General features: G+C 47.1%; 2 protein-coding genes and 1 pseudogene across 2 annotated transcripts in view; all 3 read right to left on the bottom strand.

Moving 5' to 3' along the window:
• Nucleotides 1-19,814, bottom strand: part of LOC147457712 (D-lactate dehydrogenase [cytochrome], mitochondrial-like) — a 48,305-nt gene that overhangs the window by 25,433 nt on the left and 3,058 nt on the right. Inside the window, exons 3-5 of the mRNA XM_086512536.1 lie at nucleotides 19,527-19,603; nucleotides 18,012-18,084; nucleotides 17,774-17,877 (exon numbers count right to left, since the gene is read on the bottom strand). Coding sequence (XP_086368662.1) covers nucleotides 17,774-17,877; nucleotides 18,012-18,084; nucleotides 19,527-19,603 — 254 coding nt within the window. The remainder of the gene's footprint in view (nucleotides 1-17,773; nucleotides 17,878-18,011; nucleotides 18,085-19,526; nucleotides 19,604-19,814) is intronic.
• Nucleotides 11,439-13,005, bottom strand: LOC147457714 (uncharacterized; annotated as a pseudogene).
• Nucleotides 13,692-17,633, bottom strand: LOC147457713 (D-lactate dehydrogenase [cytochrome], mitochondrial-like). The gene is made up of 3 exons (XM_086512538.1): nucleotides 17,406-17,633; nucleotides 17,213-17,327; nucleotides 13,692-15,742 (listed from the first exon to the last, which is right to left on the bottom strand). The coding sequence occupies exons 1-3, from the start codon at nucleotides 17,424-17,426 to the stop codon at nucleotides 15,666-15,668; spliced, it is 213 nt and encodes a 70-aa protein (XP_086368664.1). The 5' UTR covers nucleotides 17,427-17,633; the 3' UTR covers nucleotides 13,692-15,665.

Genomic DNA, 19,814 nt, shown 5'->3' with positions numbered 1-19,814 from the left:
GATTGTATACTTGGTAGCTGCATTAGGTTGCTCCGTCTTCTTAGGGTCCTTGAGAATAACCCCTATCACCTCAATGCTACTGTCACTTGCTTCAGTCATTGTTAACTCCTCTAAAGTGGTTAAAGAGTCACTACTAGAAAACTCATCCTCAGAGGTTTCTAGATCCATGTCACATTGTTGACATGTCTTTCATGTCATAAAGTATTGGCTTCCCTTTGGCATCCTTCATATGGATTATGTCAGTAGCCATAAGCCAAGGCCTCCCTAGAATGATAGGATAGCCCTCCCCCGTGTGTGGCACGACAAAAGAAATCCACATCCACCTCAGTGTTGAACGCCTTTACCTTACTACATTTATAACACCAACACATTGAACTTTTACATTATTTGTCATTTTGGCTCGACATGGTGCCGGCCTACTCACCTCTAAACCTAAACGGTGGATCATTTTTTCACTCATGACACATATTTGTGCGCCACCATCGATGTAGATATTGGAGATGTGTTGCCCTTTGGTGTGAGCATCCATCACCGGTAGTATGTCATCTAGATTCCTCCTAGAGATAGCCCCAGCTATCTTTGGCTTCGGTCGTCTCGTACTAACCATCTTTGTTCATTGTCTCCTCACCCTAGGTGTTAGGTGGAGTAAATGAGGCCAGGTGATTTTTGGACCCCGCACAGAAACATCTTGATCCAAATCATATGGTTTAGAAAATTCACCCAGGAAAAATTCTAAAGTCAATTTGACGTCGTAACTTGGACGGCTTTTTACTAGATTCCCCTTTAGTTTTCATATTTTCTTCCTTTTGAGAAGATTCACCATGCCTAGCACGCTTTACCCCCATGGCATCTGCCCCTTCAACCTTGGACATACCTTTCGTCACTCCTTGATATCCTCCTCCACTTTCGCCTTTCCTTTACCTTCAAGATTGTGACACTTACTGCCTGGTTGCCGGTTGGTGATGGGGGTAAGGATGGAATGAGAGGTGGTGGTGGTGGTGGTGGTGGTGGTGGTGGTTGAAGGGGTGGTTGTAGGATTTGTACACATGGTGCTTGTTGTGGTGGCCTTGGTGGTGGTGGTCTTGCGCTTGGTAGTGAGAGTTGATTTTGTCTTCCTCCTATGTTAAAATTTTGTCAATAGTTCTACACATTGAACTTTTACATTATTTTCCATTTTGGCTCTACATGGTGTCGTCCTACTCACCTCTAAACCCAAACGGTGCATTAATTTTCACTCAATATGCATATTTGTGTGCCACCGTCGAGGTAGATATTGGAGATGTGTTGCTCTTTGATGTGAGCATCCGTCACTGGTAGTATATCCTCTAGATTTCTCCCAGAGATAGCCCCAACTATCTTCGACTTTGGTCGTATCATTGTCTCCTCACCCTAGGTGCTAAGTGGAGTAACTAAAGCTAGGTGATCTTTGGGCCCTACACAGAAACATCTTAAACCAAATCATACGGTTTAGAAAATTCACCTACAGAAATCTACAATGTCAATTTTACGTCGTGACTTGAACATATGTTTGATAGATTCTCCCTTGGTTTTCATCTTTTCCTTCTTTTGGTAAGATTCTACGTGCCTAGCACGCTTTACTCCCATAACATCCACCTCTTCTACCTTAATCTTACCTTTTGCGACTCCTTTGATATCCTCCTCCTCTTTCGTCTTTCCCTTACTTTCAAGATTGATGGCACTTACTACCTAGGGTAAGAGTAGAATGAGAGGTTTTGGTGATGGTGAACGTGGTTGAGCTGGTGGTTATAGGATTTGCACATGCGATGCTTGTTGTGGTGGCCTTGGTGGTGGTGGTCTTGCTCTTGGTGGTGAGAGTTGGTTTTGTCTTGCTCCTCTGTTAAAATTTTGTCTCCTGGGATAAGAAACACGGCTCGCTGTTGCTGCCCCCCTCGCTGCGCCATCGCTCCCCCCCCCCCAACGCTGCTCGTTGTCCACCCTCCCGCTACCCTGCCCCGCTGCCTCTTGCCCCGCGCTGACTGCCCGCCGCTGCCGTCCCCGCCATTCCCACACGCTGCTGCCGCGCTATCCCCCCCCCCCCTCCCTCCCCGCCCCGTTGCCCGCTGTGGTTTTTTCTTTGCCCAGTGACCTACTTGCAATTTGGCCCTCCAGCACTCCGTCAGTCATTGGGGCAGTGTTTTGTGCGCCTCATTGCAGCATCCTCCCGTCGCCTTCTTCTCATGCCACAGCAGTAGACACAGATGGAGGCTCCAGCTTCGCCACAGAGGGACTCGTCAGAAGTTCCCCTCGCCCGACCCCGTTGAGCCCACCATTCGACTTGCTCTCTCGGCGACAGAGCAAGCGAGCCTTGCCGCAGAGGTAGAGCGATTGCAGGCGACTTCGGTCATCTGCAAGATTCTCGGCACTCGACCTAGCAGAGGAGAGATGCGAGACCTTCTCCAGGCCCGCCTTCTCGCAGAGGTGGGCAAGATCTTGGATGTCCAGATCCTCAGACGGGGTTACTATCAGATCGAGTTTGAGACCTCCGAGATGGCGTCCAAGGTCATAGCTATGAGTCCACTAGCCATCCGAGCATCACGCGCCCACTTTCGACAGTGGCGACATGGTTTTGACCCGGCTTCGGATGTTCTAGTAGAGGAGGCAGACATCCCCATCTCGGTCTGCTTTCCGGGTTTACGGAGGGAGTACTTACCACTTCTTTCTAGGATTGGCTCCGCCATTGGGACTATCTTGGAGACACCTCGTACGGCAGCATAAGTAGCTGCCAAGGCGGCACGCATCCCCTCAGTTCGAGATTTGGTCAAAGATACCCACACACTCCCGAAGGTTATCCTTCTGCCTCAGGTGAGTGGGGGTTGGTTTAGACAGAGTGTGGAGTACTCGGGCCTCCCGAACCAGTGCTTCATTTGCCGATAGATGGGCCATCTAGCGAAGGCCTGTCCACGGAGGAGGCCGCGACCTACACCACAGCCTCAACCCCAGCCTGCCAGGGCTGGCCCGCAGCCACAACCAGCGGCACAGCGCACAGATGCAAAGCCACCCTCCGAGCCTGAGGCTCTAGCGGAGGAGGGGTCGCAACAGGCCCGTGGCCGACGACGCCAGGGGCCACAGCGTCAGCCTGGCACTCAGAGTGGCCCTCAGAAGCCTACTCAGCAGCAGTGTGTTCCCACGACGAACCGCTTTGGTCCTCTTGAGCAGGAGGAGATCCCTGCGCCAGCCCCCACCTCCGCTTCACCCTCGACAGCAGCTCCCCCCCCCCCCCCAGAGTTCCCCCCCCTCTTCCTCATCCTCCCCGCCTTCTCTCCTGTCGCCTCTCCACCTCGCCCCTCTACCTCTGTCGCCCCATCCCACCCCTCTTCTCCTCCGCTCCTCCCAACTCTTTCTCCCCCCCCTCCTGCTCCAGTTTCACAGTCGGCTTAGGAGACTGGTCCCTCGCCTGCGGCTAGGAGATCTCTTGGCAACGCCTTTGCCACGAGTGGCCTAGCGAGAGAGGGTCAGCCCTTCTTGCGGCCCCCTTTGCAGATTCAGACATCCTCCCTTGCAGCTATCCCTCGTGAGCTGACGAGCATTCACATCCGACGCCGCTAGGACTTCTTCGACTACGGGTTCACTTGTTTTCTCGGCGATTCCGCAGCAGACCATGAGGCAGCCAGCTTCAGGGTCCATGTTTTGTTCCTCGCCGCTAGGGGGACAGAGGCCTTGGACTCAGTAGTTGGTTTCTCCTTCCCCCTCTGTGGTAGGGCCGAGGCAGAGTGGTCCCTCGACTCAGTGGTGGGATGGTTGCATACACAGGTCTTAGAGTTCTCTCACCACATGGGAGAACTTGGAGTTACAGATATGTTGCAGACTTTGTGGCCATTGGCCAAGTTTGCGGTGACACCCCCAGACTCGGCAGGATGTAGCCACATTGTGGTGTACTTCTTTGCTAATACGCAGTGTTTGCCTTGCTCTGTATACATTCGTGCAGAGTTTTGGTCACAGATTGTTGAGTCTTTGCCGCAGGCCGATCATTGGTGTATAGAGGGGACTTCAACATGTTGGAGGACCCTTCTGACAGGATTGGTGGCAGCCATGCTACTGCGCATGGAGTCGAGTTGGCAGCTTGGGAGAGATTGTGTATGACTTTGAGGGTCTCGGATACATGGCAGCACTCGGGTTTTGTGAGGCCCCCAAACAGTCTTGCCTTCTCTAGATCGGACCGCAGAGTGGGAGGAGTGAATCTATCGCGGATAGATCGCTTCTACACTAGTGACCACTTCAGTGACTTGGGGGGATCAGTGGGCATCCTGGCAGGGACATCCTTCTCGGACCATGCACCAGTGATCCTCACGGTGGCAGACAGGCAGAGGAGTGGGAGCATGATGCTTCGCATCCCAGAGAGGGTCTTGTTGGACTCAGCACTCAGAGAGAGGGTAGAGGCTCTCTGGACAGAGGGCATGGACAGCCAGGTTTCACCTGCAAACTGAGGCCAAGGTTTCACCTGCAGACAGAGTGGCCTCAAGCCTAGCTCAGCTTAGCCACTTTTTTCTTCAGGAGTCTCTGGCTTGCCGGGCTGCAGCTAGAGAGGCGGAGCAGCGTCTCAGACGAGGCATTGCTTCACTACAGAGGATGCAAAAACAACCAGACAGTCCATGGTTGGAGGAGCAGTTACAGCAGGCTCGACAGGAGCTTGCTAGCACAGAGGAGAGGCGTCATGAGTTTGTCTTTCACCGACAGGCATCTCAGTGGACTCAGGTGGGTGACAGAGTGACTGGTGCTTTTTGTGAGACAGTGGGACCTCGGCACTCGCATGCAAAGGTCATTCAGTTGAGGAGGCCCAATTGGTCAGTTGCTTGTGAGCCCGAGGATATGCGTGCAGTTTCGACTGACTTTTACCGTGAGTTATTGTCGGCTGAGCCTCAGTCAGAGTGGCAGGATGCATGCAGGGAGCAGGTTTGGGCAGACAGGCAGAGGAGTGGGAGCACGATGCTTCACATCCCAGAGAGGGTCTTGTTGGACTCAGCACTCAGAGAGAGGGTAGAGGCTCTCTGGACAGAGGGCATGGACAGCCAGGTTTCACCTGCAGACTGAGGCCAAGGTTTCACCTGCAGACAGAGTGGCCTCAGGCCTAGCTCAGCTTAGCCACTTTTTTCTTCAGGAGTCTCTGGCTCGCCGGGCTGCAACGAGAGAGGCGGAGCAGCGTCTCAGACGAGGCATTGCTTCACTACAGAGGATGAAAAAACAGCAACCAGACAGTCCATGGTTGGAGGAGCAGTTACAGCAGGCTCGACAGGAGCTTGCTAGCACAGAGGAGAGGCGTCATGAGTTTGTCTTTCACCGACAGGCATCTCAGTGGACTCAGGAGGGTGACAGAGTGACTGGTGCTTTCTTTGAGACAGTGGGACCTCGGCACTCGCATGTCAAGGTCATTCAGTTGAGGAGGCCCGATGGGTCAGTTGCTTGTGAGCCCGAGGATATGCGTGCAGTTGCTACTGACTTTTACCGTGAGTTACTGTCGGCTGAGCCTCAGTCAGAGTGGCAGGATGCATGCAGGGAGCAGGTTTGGGCACAGATGCCATGTCTTGTGACAGAGGAGATGCGCCAGAGGCTAGAGATGCCACTTCAGCTTGAGGAGCTGCACACGGCTCTTAGGGCCCTTCCTCGTAGTAGCTGTCCATGTGAGGATTGGTTGACTCCCAGCTTTTTCTTGGAGTACTGGGACCTGCTTGGCCCAGATCTTTGTAGTGCTTTTCAGTACATTTTGCACACGGGAGTGATGCCTGACAGCATGAGTGAGGGCCTGATCTACCTCATTCCCAAGGAGGGTGGCTCCTTGGATGAGATTCGACAGTGGCGCCCCATCACCATCCTCAACTCAGCCTACAAAATTCTTGCCAAGGCTCTGAGTTAGAGGATTCAGCCACTTTTAGAGAGCCTTATACATGGGACTCATACAGGTTTTGTCAAGGAACGCAGTATCCTTGACAACATCTTTACTTTCTGGGAGGCTTCTGCCCTGGCACGGCTCCGTGGTGAGGACCTTGTGATTCTTCTTCTCGATTTTGAGAAGGCATACAACCGAGTTGATTGGGACTTTCTAGAGGGCACTCTCCGCAGGATGGGCTTCTCAGATGCTTGGATCAGAGGGGTGTCAGCTTTGTACAGACAGGCTCACAGTCAAGTGCTTTTGGCAGGAGGGAGAGGTGAGCGCTTCATGCTCACACGCTCGGTCAGACAGGGTTGTCCTCTTGCCCCCTTTCTCTTTCTGTTCTATGCGGAGGCGATGAGCAGATTTTTGGTGTCACAGCAGGTTGGTCTTCGGGGCTTAGCACTCCCTATTCGGGGAGATGAGCTACTGGACGCTGAGTTTGCCGATGACTCAGTCTTTGTACTTAGATGGCCAGGAGGCCAATCTTCACAGATGTGAGCAGGCTTTGGAGACCTTCTGTTGTACATCAGGCGCACTAATCAACTGGAGAAAGACAGTGGCTTTCTCGGTTGGTAGTGCTCCTGTGCCAGATTGGATGCCACGAGAGGGTTTCAGGTGGATTCCCCCAGGGACTGCAGTTCGGTACTTGGGTTGTCAGGTTGGTTTGGACTTGTCTCCCGAGCAGTAGATTGCTCCTCTTCTCCTGTCCATCAGGAGAAAGCTGAAAGCTGTTACATTAGAGCTCAGCACGACTTTCGCTGGCTAGTAGAGTAGTAGTTGCCAACCAGGTGCTGTTGGCGACTATGTTGTACATCACTTCCTGTTGGATCTTCTCGACTTCTTGTATCAGCCAAGTAGAGAGGCTGATCAGGAACTTCCTTTGGTCAAGACGTGACACTCCGATGGCCCGAGCCAAGGTGGCTTGGTCGGTCATCACACTTCCTTGTTCTCAAGGAGGGCTTGGGATCATTGATCCAGCACAGCAGAGCAGAGCCCTTCTTGGGAAGTTCATAGTCAGAGGACTTCTTCCAGGTGAGGAGCCTTGGAAGGAGTTCGTGTTGCAAAGGCTTCATGCCAGGGTGCCTCAGTCAGGAGGCCCTTGGCAACCTTCGACCAGATGGATCTTTACAGAGATGCGTCGAGTTGGTTTGAGCAGGAGACTAGAGGACTGCTTCGCTGTGAGTTTGCTTCGTTCTTGGGAGCTCTTACGGCGTGGCCTGGAGCAGCGACAGCCGATGTGCACGGAGGAGCGCCTACGGAACCCCATGGTTAGCACTCAGAGAGGCCACTTGGTTGGTAGTCGGCCTCATGTTTCCTGGGGTCCCATGGCGTCCAGCGCGCTCTCTAGGTGACTGGCTAGAGTTCACAGGTTTGTCAGAGGAGGTGCAGGGTTTCCAGCTGCAGGGCATGAGAGGGGTGCAGAGCATGTGTCAGGACATCTCAGAGTCAGTTCCAGCTGAGTGGCTCACGCCTCTCGAGCTAGTAGCACCCCGGTGGATGGGAGCCTTCACACGACTGGAGGTTCTCATTTCAGTCAGGGCTTGCTCAGAGATTGTCCCAGCCTTGTTCTTCAAGCTTCAGGGTGGGGGACGATTACAACAAGTTGTAGTAGAGGCCCCGCAGGTAGCAGAGTGATGTTTCCAAAGGATCCGAGTTGTGGGCATCTGTGGGAGGACTTGCGTCATAGACCCTAACCCAGCAGCTCTTAAGACTGGACACTGGAGGCTATGGACTTGGAAGTGTCATCCACTGGCACAAGTACAGTGGGATCCTTGTGAGTGGCTATGGAGGGACCCCTTCTCTTCTGTAGACCACCCAGGAGTCCCCTTCTTTCAGTACACTGTTCGGCTTGGACGTCATATACTTGCAGCACAGAGAGAGGCCCGCCCCGCTGCAGCACGTCATTGGCAGGAGGAGGGCCTCACAGTCAAGTTCTTGGCAGCCTTTTGGCAGAGGCTGTGGGACTCCACACAGCCGAGGCGCGTCACTTTGTTTCAATGGCTGGTTGCACACAGAGCTACAGGAGTAGGGAGCTGGCTTGTGCATAGTGGTCTGTCGGCCGCATGTGCAGTCTGTGACCAGTTGGTGGAGAGTCAGCGTCATTGTCTTTGGGACTGTCCCTCGGCCCAACAGGTGTGGCTACGAGTTCTTCGGCTGATGCCTACTCTCTCCACGGCTAGACAGTACACTTGGGGGGCAGCGGCTTGGTCCACTCTCACGGGCCCGGCCCTTCAGTTTGAGCTATCGTCCACCAATAGGATGATAGTGATACAGGGGGGGCGACCTACACTCCAGCCTGCTACAGAGCTTACTCCATAGGAGTGGTGCAGTGAGAGAGAGGAGTGTTGGAAGCTCATCAATGGCCTGACACTTTGGTTCACCTGGCGGGCCCGCTGTTTCCGCATTTTTGAGACCCGCTCTGTGTCGCCAGTAGAGACTGTTCGTGACTTTTGGCTAGAGCTGATCCATACTCTCAAAGGACAGCTTGAGGGACTACAGGGCAGCTCCGACCGCATGCGGGAGCGCCGCGAGGCTTTCCTTCGACTCTGGCACCCTGGGCCTTTCTACACCATTGTCCAGGGTGTGCTCGGCTGGCACTATCGACCACCTATGTGTCTCTTCCCTCCTCCCATCCCTTGATTTAGCCTCATTGTATATATGTTGTTCTTTCATTGGGAGTCTCTCCCCATCATGTTTGTTGTAGCCCTCTCTTGCAGAGGTGGTTGCAACCCTACAGGCAGCTTTCATTAACTAATAGAAGGATCTTTTTCTCCGAAAAAAGAAAAATTTGTCTCCTTGGTTGTGGACAATAACACATGCCATGGCCATCTTCGTGATATTCTTGATTTTGCCTTCGTTGTCCTCTCCCTTGCTCTTGATTGCGGTTGTGTGCATGTCTTTGCTGTACCAAATGCACAGACAAATTCTCTATCTGAGTAGTGATGCGGCTCAATAGGTCTTGGTGCTCTTCTAATGTCTCTTGTGGTTGGGTCCTGTGAGCGGCTGTTGCAGTTACTGGCGTTAGTCAGATTGAGCTTGATTCCCCTGACTCATTGACTCTTGCTTGCATGCGTAACTTCTTGTCTTTAAGGCGGGCTACTTCCACTGCCAACTCATACGTTGCAAGGAATCTCCCCTTCACCTTCTCTTTAAGCGGCGACCACACAGCTAGCAATGAAACAGTCCGTCACGAAATTAGGTGCTCCTTCACCTTTCTCCAGTGAGGCAACCCACCGCTCCCACAAATCCACAAACTTGGATTTGTAAGTGGCATACTCTAGCAGACCCTCCGCTTTAACTCTGTCAGCAGCTGCCATAACTTTTCTGAGGTTGTGCCTCGATCAAACCTCTTCACGAAGGCAGCACGTGTAAGTCCCATACATCCTTTGTAACTTGGGGCAAAGCATTCTACCAAAGCTTGGCCTCTACTTTCATCAATAGAGAAAAGATTCGCAATCGTGAGGCACCATCATCCTTGTTGGAAACCACACAAACAATTTCAAAGTTATCCAAAAAATCGGTGGTGACGTCTTCTCTCTTCTTGCCACTAAACATGGGGAAGAGACACTTGACATGGTAGTAAATTAATAAGCAAACAATCACAGACCTTTTTTTTTCTTTTTTTCTTTTTTTTTAAATACCTAGTGATCCATAAAGGTTTATACACGGGTCGAAAACTGGAGCTGGAGTTAAGAAGAGCACAAGGCTAGAATAGAATAAAGATGCTTACATGAAAAGAGTGGTACTAATCAAGAATGGACAAGATGATGAGACATGGGGATCTAAGGATTTTGTCGAGCATCTCTACTCCAAACAGAAAAACAATCTTTTGCTGGTAGAATATCTTCCCATCAATATACATGTTTACATACATATGTTGCAAGAAACAAAAAGGAAAGCCTTCTGGCCTATTATTATTATCCATGTTAGGTGTAAGGCAATGCTTCGAACACTAGAGTTGCATACCGTAAGTGTTGACAAGGTAACACCTTCACCACAGGCCTCTACCTCTTGTTGAAGTCCACATAATCCTCTATACTGGGTTCAAAATAAACTGGGCGAGAAGAGTCTACCTCAATCGGCTTCATTTTGCATGCGGCGGCGATGCTTGGGTGGTCGTACTTCACTTGAACTGTTTAGGCTTAGAGAGAGCGTAGGCCCACTTGCTTCCACCAAATGCTTTAGGCTTTGTGGCTTGGACTTCATAGTTGATGTAGTTGACGACTCTTCTTTGACCGTTGGAGAGAAAACACTTGGTGCTACACAAAATCTGACTGATGTGAGAGTGTTGATACGGTTCTCAAAAAAAAAACTCGCCATCTTTTCTTTACCTCCTTTGTCGGCACTCATTGACAGAATGCTTCGGTTGACAACATTAATGACATCCCTTAGCCCTCCCTCTTAATGCTCTTGATTTGCGATTAACACGAGCAATGCGAAACAGAGAGCTTACCTCTTGGATATCGATGACGCTACAACCTGGCAGTAGCACTTCGATGAAGGTCTTTAGTGCTTCTACAATCTCCTCTTCTTTAGTCCTTCAGTTTGAAAACTCTTATAGCCACTAGTCTATGATTGATGGCTTGCGTCGCTACTGTTTGTTAAAGGTCTTTGCAAAGCCCTCCTCAATGGAAGCACCAAGTGAGAGGCGGAGGTGCAAAACAAACCCGACAGCCTCTACACCAAGACTAATACACGATGGCCTCATCATGGGAGGTACACAATAGGGACAGCACCTAGCTTTGAATGCGGCTAGGACGCATGCATAGTAAGGGGTCGGCACATAACACAAGGAAAATGTGAGAGAAGGAGAGAGGGAGAGGAAGAGATCATTAGAGCTTTATTAACATAGGCTTCATAAACACCATACAAACATTCACGAGGGGAATTTCACATAATCAACATTTCACAAACTCATATGTGCATGGTGACTCAAACTCTTAGCCATTAAGAAACCAAAACAAACAATCATAGCTAATATATGCCATAGTAGAACTATCCATGCTTAGAAGTGTATACACAATGATATACATACGAGAGTGTGAGTGCTAGAGCTTGATTGTGTGTGTTTACAAAAGAGGAGGCCTCCTTTTATAGGCTAAAAGAGTGATTATTTTGCGCTAAAACCTGCTAATCTTTAAGCCTAATCTAGGGGACAAAACACAAGTAGTGGGTATCCGCAAGGCTTATAAGGAATTAACATGCAAAACTTGCTGAAACGATCAACAATTGTCAAACATTGAGTGTTCATTGGCCATCCCATTTTCAAACTAAAACTGTGTTGCAGGAAACTTTTCCTCCAAGGAAATGTCGATAGGTAGAAACGTGAGGAAACGGCTACACCAAACCCAAGGAAACGTCGGGAGTAGAATGAGTTGATGAAATGTAAATTATTGAGACTTACTAAACATGGCAAATTTGACAGTTTGAAGACCAGCATGGCTGAGTTTTTGAACAAATAGAAAGCAACAACTTACAACACTCAAACTTTAGAGGCTAGTAGGACAAAGTGCACACTAGTGATTAATCAACTAATTGATGACAAAATCACTTACAATGGGAACATGTCTTCATCCTCATCTTCATCCTCAAAAGAGCCATCCAATGAATCCCCATCCAATACATCCAATGCCTTGCATGGACCTGAAGAATAAGAAGGTTGTTTCCTTGAAATGAGCCTAAGATTGCTGTGTACATAGACCAAATCATCTGCCTTGATGTGCCCTAGGCGGTTAACGCTTCAAAGAATGTATGAAGCCATAAGTGGACCAATTGCTTTCACACGCTAAAGTGCTTGAAACTTGATACAAGACATGAATTGCTAGCCTTTGCATCTTTAGAGCTCCTGTGTCATAGTTCTCCCACCATGCAATAGGAGAAAGCTTTTACATGTCACCAAAAGCTGATGTGTCTTCATGAAGCCCGATGTAGTCCGACAATTGTGCCTTTAACGTTGTCTTCTCTGCCTTATCCCTGCTCACCCTATCCAATGTCTTTCTCCACCCTTTCATGACCTCCTTATCTTTGTATGGCTTCTTTGAAAATAATAACGGGTTCAAAAGAAAGGCTGTGGCATGCAGAGGAGAATGAAGCATGTCCCAGCGCTCTTGTGCAAGCTCACGAATCTCCTCATACATGATGGCCCCATCTTTGTCTTCTTTCAAAATCTCCTTGATTTGCTCTGGCATCTAATCAATGGCCTCATACACCACACCCATGATGGGCTCATCCCTGTCAACCACACAAAGCATTGCCATGACCGACCACAAAACCTTAACATATTTCTCTACATTCTCTCAAAAGTCACCTGATAGGACCCGTTTCTCAATAGTATCAGCTTGGTCATTTTGTTTCTTCCACTGATCCCACTCCTCACTAGTGACTAGCTACTTCAAGGGGCTCTTTACCCTCACCAATAGATGCAACATCATGAAGTTTGAAGCGAATTGAGTGTCAGCAAGCCTTACAAGCTTCAACTTAGAGAACTTACGAAACATAGCCTTGGTTGCATCGTGGCCCTCCTTCCCTTCATTGATAGCTTTGTCCATCCACCCGATAAGAGCCAAGTACTTCAGCAAAAGATTCAAGCAATGAGTGGCACATGGTGTCCAAAATATGTGTGGAAATACTTCCTCCACTAGGTGTCCAGCAAGCTTGCAATTGGCAGCATTGTCGGTAATTACCTGCACAACATTTTTCTCACCCACCTTTCTAATTATGGCCAGAAGTACAGCTGCTATAAACTCTCCTATCTTCGAGCTGGTTGAAGTATCAATAGACCTCTTGAAGACCACACCTCCCGCACTCGAGACCATAAAGTTTATCAAGGGCCTCTTTGCTGTGTCTATTCACCCATCTGCGACTATGGAGCATCCAACATGGTCCCAGCTGGACTCTGTACCTGAGAGTTGATGACAAATTCTGGCCTTTTCCTTGTCTAGGAGCGTTGTGCGAATCTTTTCATAGTTAGGAGCCTTGTATCCCTTACCAAATGAAGCAATTGCACTCACCATGTCTTGAAAGTAAGGAGATCTTGCAAGAACAAATGGCAAACCACATGCATAAAAGCATGGACCAATTGCCTCATCTACTTCCTCTCGACATGCATTCTTGAACATACCTTCCACAAATGGCTGTGTAGCCCACGTTTCTTGTTGAATGAGTCGTTGGTCGTCTTTTGCTTCTTGGCGGCGCTATCATGGTCCTCTTTAGTTAAGCTTGCTCGCTCTTCGGCTGAGACCTTGCAACACACTCGGATCCCTGGGTTCTTGATGCCAAGAAGATGAGCCCGTACACATGGATAAGAGCCAGTAAAATGCAGCTTGCAAAAGGAGCACGACCATTTCTTGTTGCCTCCCTTCGCAAATGATTCATTCGCAACCACATACTTCCACAATGGTTCAGGAGGTTGAGATGACTTAGGCTTGAATGGCGTGACGAGGGAGACTACTGATGAAGAAGGTGAGGAAAACATGGCTACACTTGTGCAATCAAGAAGGGAGAGGATATCTACGAATAGCTGGTTTGTAGGCTTTCTCCAATGCGAGTTTCTTGGTGCAAAGCCAAGGGGGGTTAGGAGTCAGCTTAACACATTGACAGTGTGCAGCTCTATGACGTATTGCATCTCCAAGGGAGAGGAAATATTTGGGTTTCAGAGGGCACTTGAAAGGCTCAAAAATAACATTCTAGGCACACAATTTAAACAAAAGCAAACGGGTTGGGGTGCACAATTGGAGCAAGGGTATGATGTGTCCTCCTCTGTGGGCATGAGAAGAGACACATTGTACTATCTCTCTGGGCAGATTCTCTCTCTCTCTCTCTCTCTCTCTCTCTCTCTCTCTCTCTCTCTCTCTCTCTCTCTCTCTCTCTCTCTCTTCTGCCAATTCTAGAAACGCTCAGCCGTACGTGGTGTCGCCCAGGCCACGCGCAGATTCAACCAGTATGTAGTACGGCCCAAGCCACGCACGTGGATTTCACGCTTGATTTCACCCAAATTTCAGCCACATGGCAAAAAAAATGGTCCCTAAAATTGAAGCCGTCATAAGCGTTTCCAAAGGTGGGAAACGTACGCAAAGCTAAGAAACGTTAGAACGGCATTTCAGAGACCGCCTCTCACATTTCCTGCAATACAGAACTAAAAGATATTATATTACTTAAAAAATTATTGAGTGGAGCCCCGTGGAAAAAAAAGCATGGAAAAGGAAGATGCTCTTGAGAGTGAAGCCCCATGGAAAGAAAAAACAAGAGGAAAAAAAGACGTTTTTAAGGGTGGAGCCCCATGGAAAGAAAAAACAAGAGGAAAAAGAAGATGCTTTTGGCTCCGCCATTGCTTGGCCATAATGCATCCTCTTGACCATACGTCCCGTGGCAAACTCCCGCCAAAGAGTTTATGTGAAACCTCAAAACTTTCAGCAACCATTCCTCCAACCGTCGAGTGTGTTCCAAGAGAGAGGTGGGCCAAAATTTGAAAGTCAGCCCTTAACGTAAATGCTTGCATGGGGACAACAATGTCATTGACCAGTAGATTCTAATTGATTTCGTTGAACCTCCTACCCAACCACATGAACCTGAACAAATCTTAGACTATCATGATTTACATACGCGTCATCACGTACATCGACAAGCTTTAGTCAAGTGGAATGATCGACCTGCAGAAAGTGCCACTTGGAAAAACATTAGTGTTCTTAAAAAGAAGTTTCCCACATTTGTTTTCGAGGATGAAAACGCTTCTCCAAAGGGGGAGTAATGTCATGCCAAGGGCAACCCTAGGGGGTCAAGGACCTGGGCCAAGGACCGACTGCTAGAGGACATGGAATCCTACAAGGCCAAGGGTCTATAAATAGGGAGGTAGGGAGGAGGATTCTTCTAGGCTATTCCCAGGGGATTTACATAGTGAGAAACATGTCAAGGCCGAAACGTTTCATCCTCAAATGACAATGGACAGTAAAACATAAGAACAAAACGCGCATATACGGATTTTGAAAGGACCCGCCGAAACGCGTTTCATGGTGACTATGCCACTAACCAGATCTACCACACATCACTAATGAATCTCTCTTCTTGATCTTAATCATAATAAGTTTTCGAGAAAGAGATTCTGCATGAGAGGAGTAGATTACATCACCTTAACTATGTTGACTATCTTTCTAACCTTGTTTATTTTTTTCCAACTTCCCTCACTGCCAAACTCCACAATGCCAACAATGTGGGAAGGGATCGATGAGTTTGTAAAGATTAAACAAAGGCAAAGAATAACGTCGAGCATTGTTCTAGAAATACCGTAGCATGAGAATTATCTGGGCCTACAAATAAACTCAGAATCCAACTTTGACTTTACTATTGCATGGACATACTTGTGATAAGAACAATGCTACAACAACGTCGGAAGGGATCAACGAGTTTGTAAAGATTAAACGAAGGCAAAGAATAACATTGAGCATTGTTCTAGAAATACTGTAGCATGAGAATTAGCTGGGTCTGTTTTATTTCCATGTATTACAAGTAAACTCGGAATCCAACTTTGATTGTACTGTTGCATGGACCCCCTTTTATAACAAATATTTCATACATACTTGTGATAAGAACAATGCTACAACATTACCTGACTGTACTGTTGCATGGACCCCCTTTGATAACTACATATTGCATACATACTTGTGATAAAACAATGCTACAACATTATCTACAATTCAGTAACTTGATCTCCATTTATCAAGCCCTTGTTCAAAAAATCAGACATCAACACCACGAGACAAAAAACTACCATCCATATTCAGATTTAAAATGTGAAATACTGCACAGCCAAGGAGCCAGAACAACGCGTAGCACACATGCCTCCGATGGAAGCTCCCGGTCCTAGGATGACAAAGGCAACAAACAAATGGTAAATATTTCAACTCTTTACGTGCCAACCACAGAAGATCAAAAACCCAAAAGAATGTAACACAAGCGGAAAAAGCATCAAGCAATCTAAAATTTAAAGGCAAAGAAGAGAAGAGAGATAAGACATTCAGCAAACGATTTTAATGCCTGTTATATATGTCAAACCCTGTTTATCAAGTGAAGGCTCTTGGAGACTTCCCTTTCTAAACCATCCTGCTAACCTTAGACTTTTGTTGAAAAGGGAAAGCATCTGCTACAGCATAAAACCTTATACTAACAAAAGCATTTCGATTAACCTCCCAAGCTCACCACTTGTTCTATGTATGATGAGAGCGAAGGCCTCCATTTCCCCACAAGATCATTAGAGTAGAGATGGAGGCAGCACCTACTGTGGTTGAGGCCTTGTTCCAAAGTAGTGACTTTTCTTGACAAATTATGGGAGCTTCCTCGATATAGATATGAATAGCAGTGACACACTCCATATAGTTGGCAGCTGCGCCTCACAAACACTGTTGGTATGCTTAAATGAGCACTTGGATGAGCCTACCTAACATACACATAAATAGACTAGTACAGCTTAAATTTTTCTACACTTGGACACAGTCGATCAGACCTTGAACCAATTTATTACAAGAACCTGGATCAGACCCGCTTTCCCTCAGGCCACGTGCATGAAACAGTACTAGAGTCACCTTCTTCATCTCTCCATGGTTAGCTTCATTGTCGCACCCCAATACATGGATACCTAGCTTTCACAAGAATTATGCACAGCTACTGGCTAGATTCGGTACCTCATCACATCTAGGTCCGATAGATGAGATATAAAGATAGGCCTTAACCGCCACAGAGCGCCAAAAAGGGGATGAATACTACCTACAAAACCCTTGAACCTTTGGCTACTGTCTAATTTGGTACAGTCCTTCAACAACTAGTACCATACCAGAATGCATTCCAGAAAGGGACCAGAATGCATTCCCTGTTTTAAACCCAGTTGAAACAACACATGGCCAAAACAGCATTTCCAGAACGAGAGTGACCTCCAAACTCATTGAGTAAAATCAGCTGGATCGAGTAATTTCTCTCCAGCCCATAGACTCAATCATAGTTTTTCCATACGTCAACCATACGTCAAATGCATACGGGATGGAAGTATGGGAAAAGCACCAAGAAATTCCATGCGTGCCGTAGTATATCAGACCAAATAAACATGCTACTTGTGAAAACTATATAATGCCAGCTCACACTTGATAGCCGCTGCTTAAAAAACTTTTACACATCACTCTGGCTATTGTCCAAAGTTGGACATAGATAATGTTCTAGTTCATCTAGTAGATTAGTTGATCATATCACACTATGGACTCAATGAAATGAAGAATATCTGTGCCTAATGTGCCACTTAAAAGGCTTTTAGCACAAAGCACTTGACACTCACAAACTCTTTACCAGGGTCCAAAGGAAAGAATAGCCCATATGGCTTTAGACATTCATTCAGCTCCAACCAACCAATCCCAGGCTCTACCACCACATCCATATCCTCCACATTAAGTTTTATGATTCTCTGCCATAAGAACTGTTTCTCTCAACCAACAAAGTAAGATGATCATAAGGAAAAGCAAAAAAAAGTCATGTTTCTTGCCTTCATCTTCCTCATATCCATGCTCACACCTCCCGAAGGTGATAAAATTTGTCCTTCAAGAGATGTGGCTCCCCCATAGGGCACTATAGGAATCTTTGCACAATAAATAAATTTTAAAACTGGTTAAAAACTAAACCCTCTAAACAATCCTTCTTATATTAAAAACTAACACACGAGACCATTGTTAAAGCAATATTCCTCCACTCCATGGCCCTCTCTTAAAATATTACTCACCTTATACTTACTGCAGATCTTGACAATTGCAACAACATCCTCCTGACATCTAGTTTGTGAGAAAAAAAAAAAAAAAAACAGCTTTCCTCAAGCGCAAATAATTCAATGCTGGGCCATACAAGGTATATTGTTACCTTGGATAAACTACCACATCGGGAATTTTTATCACCGGATGAAAATTGCTAACAGATTTTGAATGAAAAGATCTCTCATCTTCATCCACAGAAACTCCATCAGCCTAAAATACAAAATGCAGGATGCACGCTTAGATATTTGAAGAAGGCAGGCAAATGCTTTTCGGAATTCGTACTCAGCAGGTATTAGCAGAAACAGAAGAATATAGAGAAGGAATGAACCTAATGAACTACTCACTCCACAAATTCTCCTTAGCTCCTCTACAAAGGATGATGGCAAGGATTCAGCTCGCCCTTCATTCATAATCTCACTGTTTCAAACAAGTCAAGTCAAATCATTACTGTCAATATTCTAAGGCAAAGTTATCGTTATAGCGTGGCATACATCTTTCATCCAAAGGAATATATAGAATGCAAGTGAGCCGGTGCAATCAAAGTTTGCAAGAAAATCCTGTGCAGTAATAAATTATTTAAAACACCAGTGTACTGGTCCTTCAAAGATGTGTGAAAATCTCATAACCCTCACCCAGGGGACTTCTGCTCCTTCTCTTTTGCTGAAACCAAGAAAGTAACCAAGAGAAAATTGCCAAAAGAAAGGTGTTGTGAATAGATGATCCCAGGTTCCATCATTTCCTTGTGTAAAGAGGCTTTCAAGTTGCTATGGAAACAACACCCCTGTATCTCTGATTATGTTATCCTATGTAGAAAGTCTTTTGATGATGCTCTCCAACATCATAAGCACAAAAAAAACAATACTTTGTTAACCCCTATGCCGAGGACCAATTCCTACTTACATTGTAACAGAATAAAGTGTTGAATTTTTCTGGTCCAATCGTATATCATTAGCTACTCCTAATCCTATTTGAGATAGAAATGTGTGTAATGGCTTATACCAAAGGTCGCCATTGATGCAAGATACGGTATGTGTGAAGTCGTCTGACCCAACAATGATGCTTGTTAGTGTTCATGGACACAAGTACGGAAGTCATCACATTGAATTCAAATGGAATTCAGTTATGGAAAATTTGTAAGAGACAAGGAAATGAGTAAATGACTTTTCTTGAGAGAAGAAACCCGTCAGAATGTGCAAGGTGTAGTCAATGTCTTTCAAAATTGTCAAAACAGAGCGAAACAGTATTGGCATGTTATTAAACAAAAGTTTTGAAGAATTTTGACTAGAAAGAAGAGTGATATAAAGGCCTTGTACGCTTCTACCTTAAACCACCTGGAAGAGCTCTCCAAGCAGCTCCCTAGCATAGGAGCACTGCATAAGATTTTCCACCCCATTACGAGTACCCCCTTCATGTAGATATGGCCCTACACACTCAGCCGGACACTAACCAAGCATGCCAAAGCCCAATATGTGCCAAGCTACACACCTGTGTGGCCATCCAGGCCTCCTCGAGTCGGTATAGGCACTCAGATCCCGTGTGGACTCCACCCGTGAGTTCTACATCCACAGTGTGCTCCACGCATCTATCTGTGCATGTGTGCTCCGTGATTCCAATGATATAGCTGACATTACAAAGAGTGATTTTTTTCGCAGAAGAGATCCATTTTATTTGTTCCTTAACAGTAGCAAAGCTATTCAAGTTTTGCCCAACTTCAGACTTTAAGCACGCAATGTATTCCAAGTTTGACTGGTTTAGCTCCCATTTTATGGACTTAACACAGCATTGTCATCATTGGATGCAAAAGATTAGGTTGCCAAGCAAACACAATTGAGAAAAGAGAAAAAGTCAGAGAATTAAACCCAAATTGTGCGTCATCTTGACAAAGGAGCAAAGGGGCGGATCCGGCAGCGGTCAGGACAAGAGATGCAGGCCACAGCTAGCTGAGCTTGAAAGGAGAACCGCAAGACAACGCAGAAGAGTGAGTTGATGAAGAGGTTGCGTCCCTCGTCAGCAGCCTGAAAAGTTTAGGGACAGCTGCTGCTCGCCGCATTCGTCGCGCAACCATTCCTAGCGCTATCGCAGCCATTTTGCAGTTTGTTCTAGGGACACAGAAGACCATTCGACTTCAGTGTCATAATTCCAGCGCC

The sequence above is a fragment of the Adiantum capillus-veneris genome, chromosome 5, assembly GCF_014529385.1.
Source record: "Adiantum capillus-veneris isolate H3 chromosome 5, ASM1452938v2, whole genome shotgun sequence".
Taxonomy (NCBI): domain Eukaryota; kingdom Viridiplantae; phylum Streptophyta; class Polypodiopsida; order Polypodiales; family Pteridaceae; genus Adiantum; species Adiantum capillus-veneris.
Note: the sequence above shows the minus strand (reverse complement) of the source record. Positions and strands in the feature narration are given on the sequence as shown.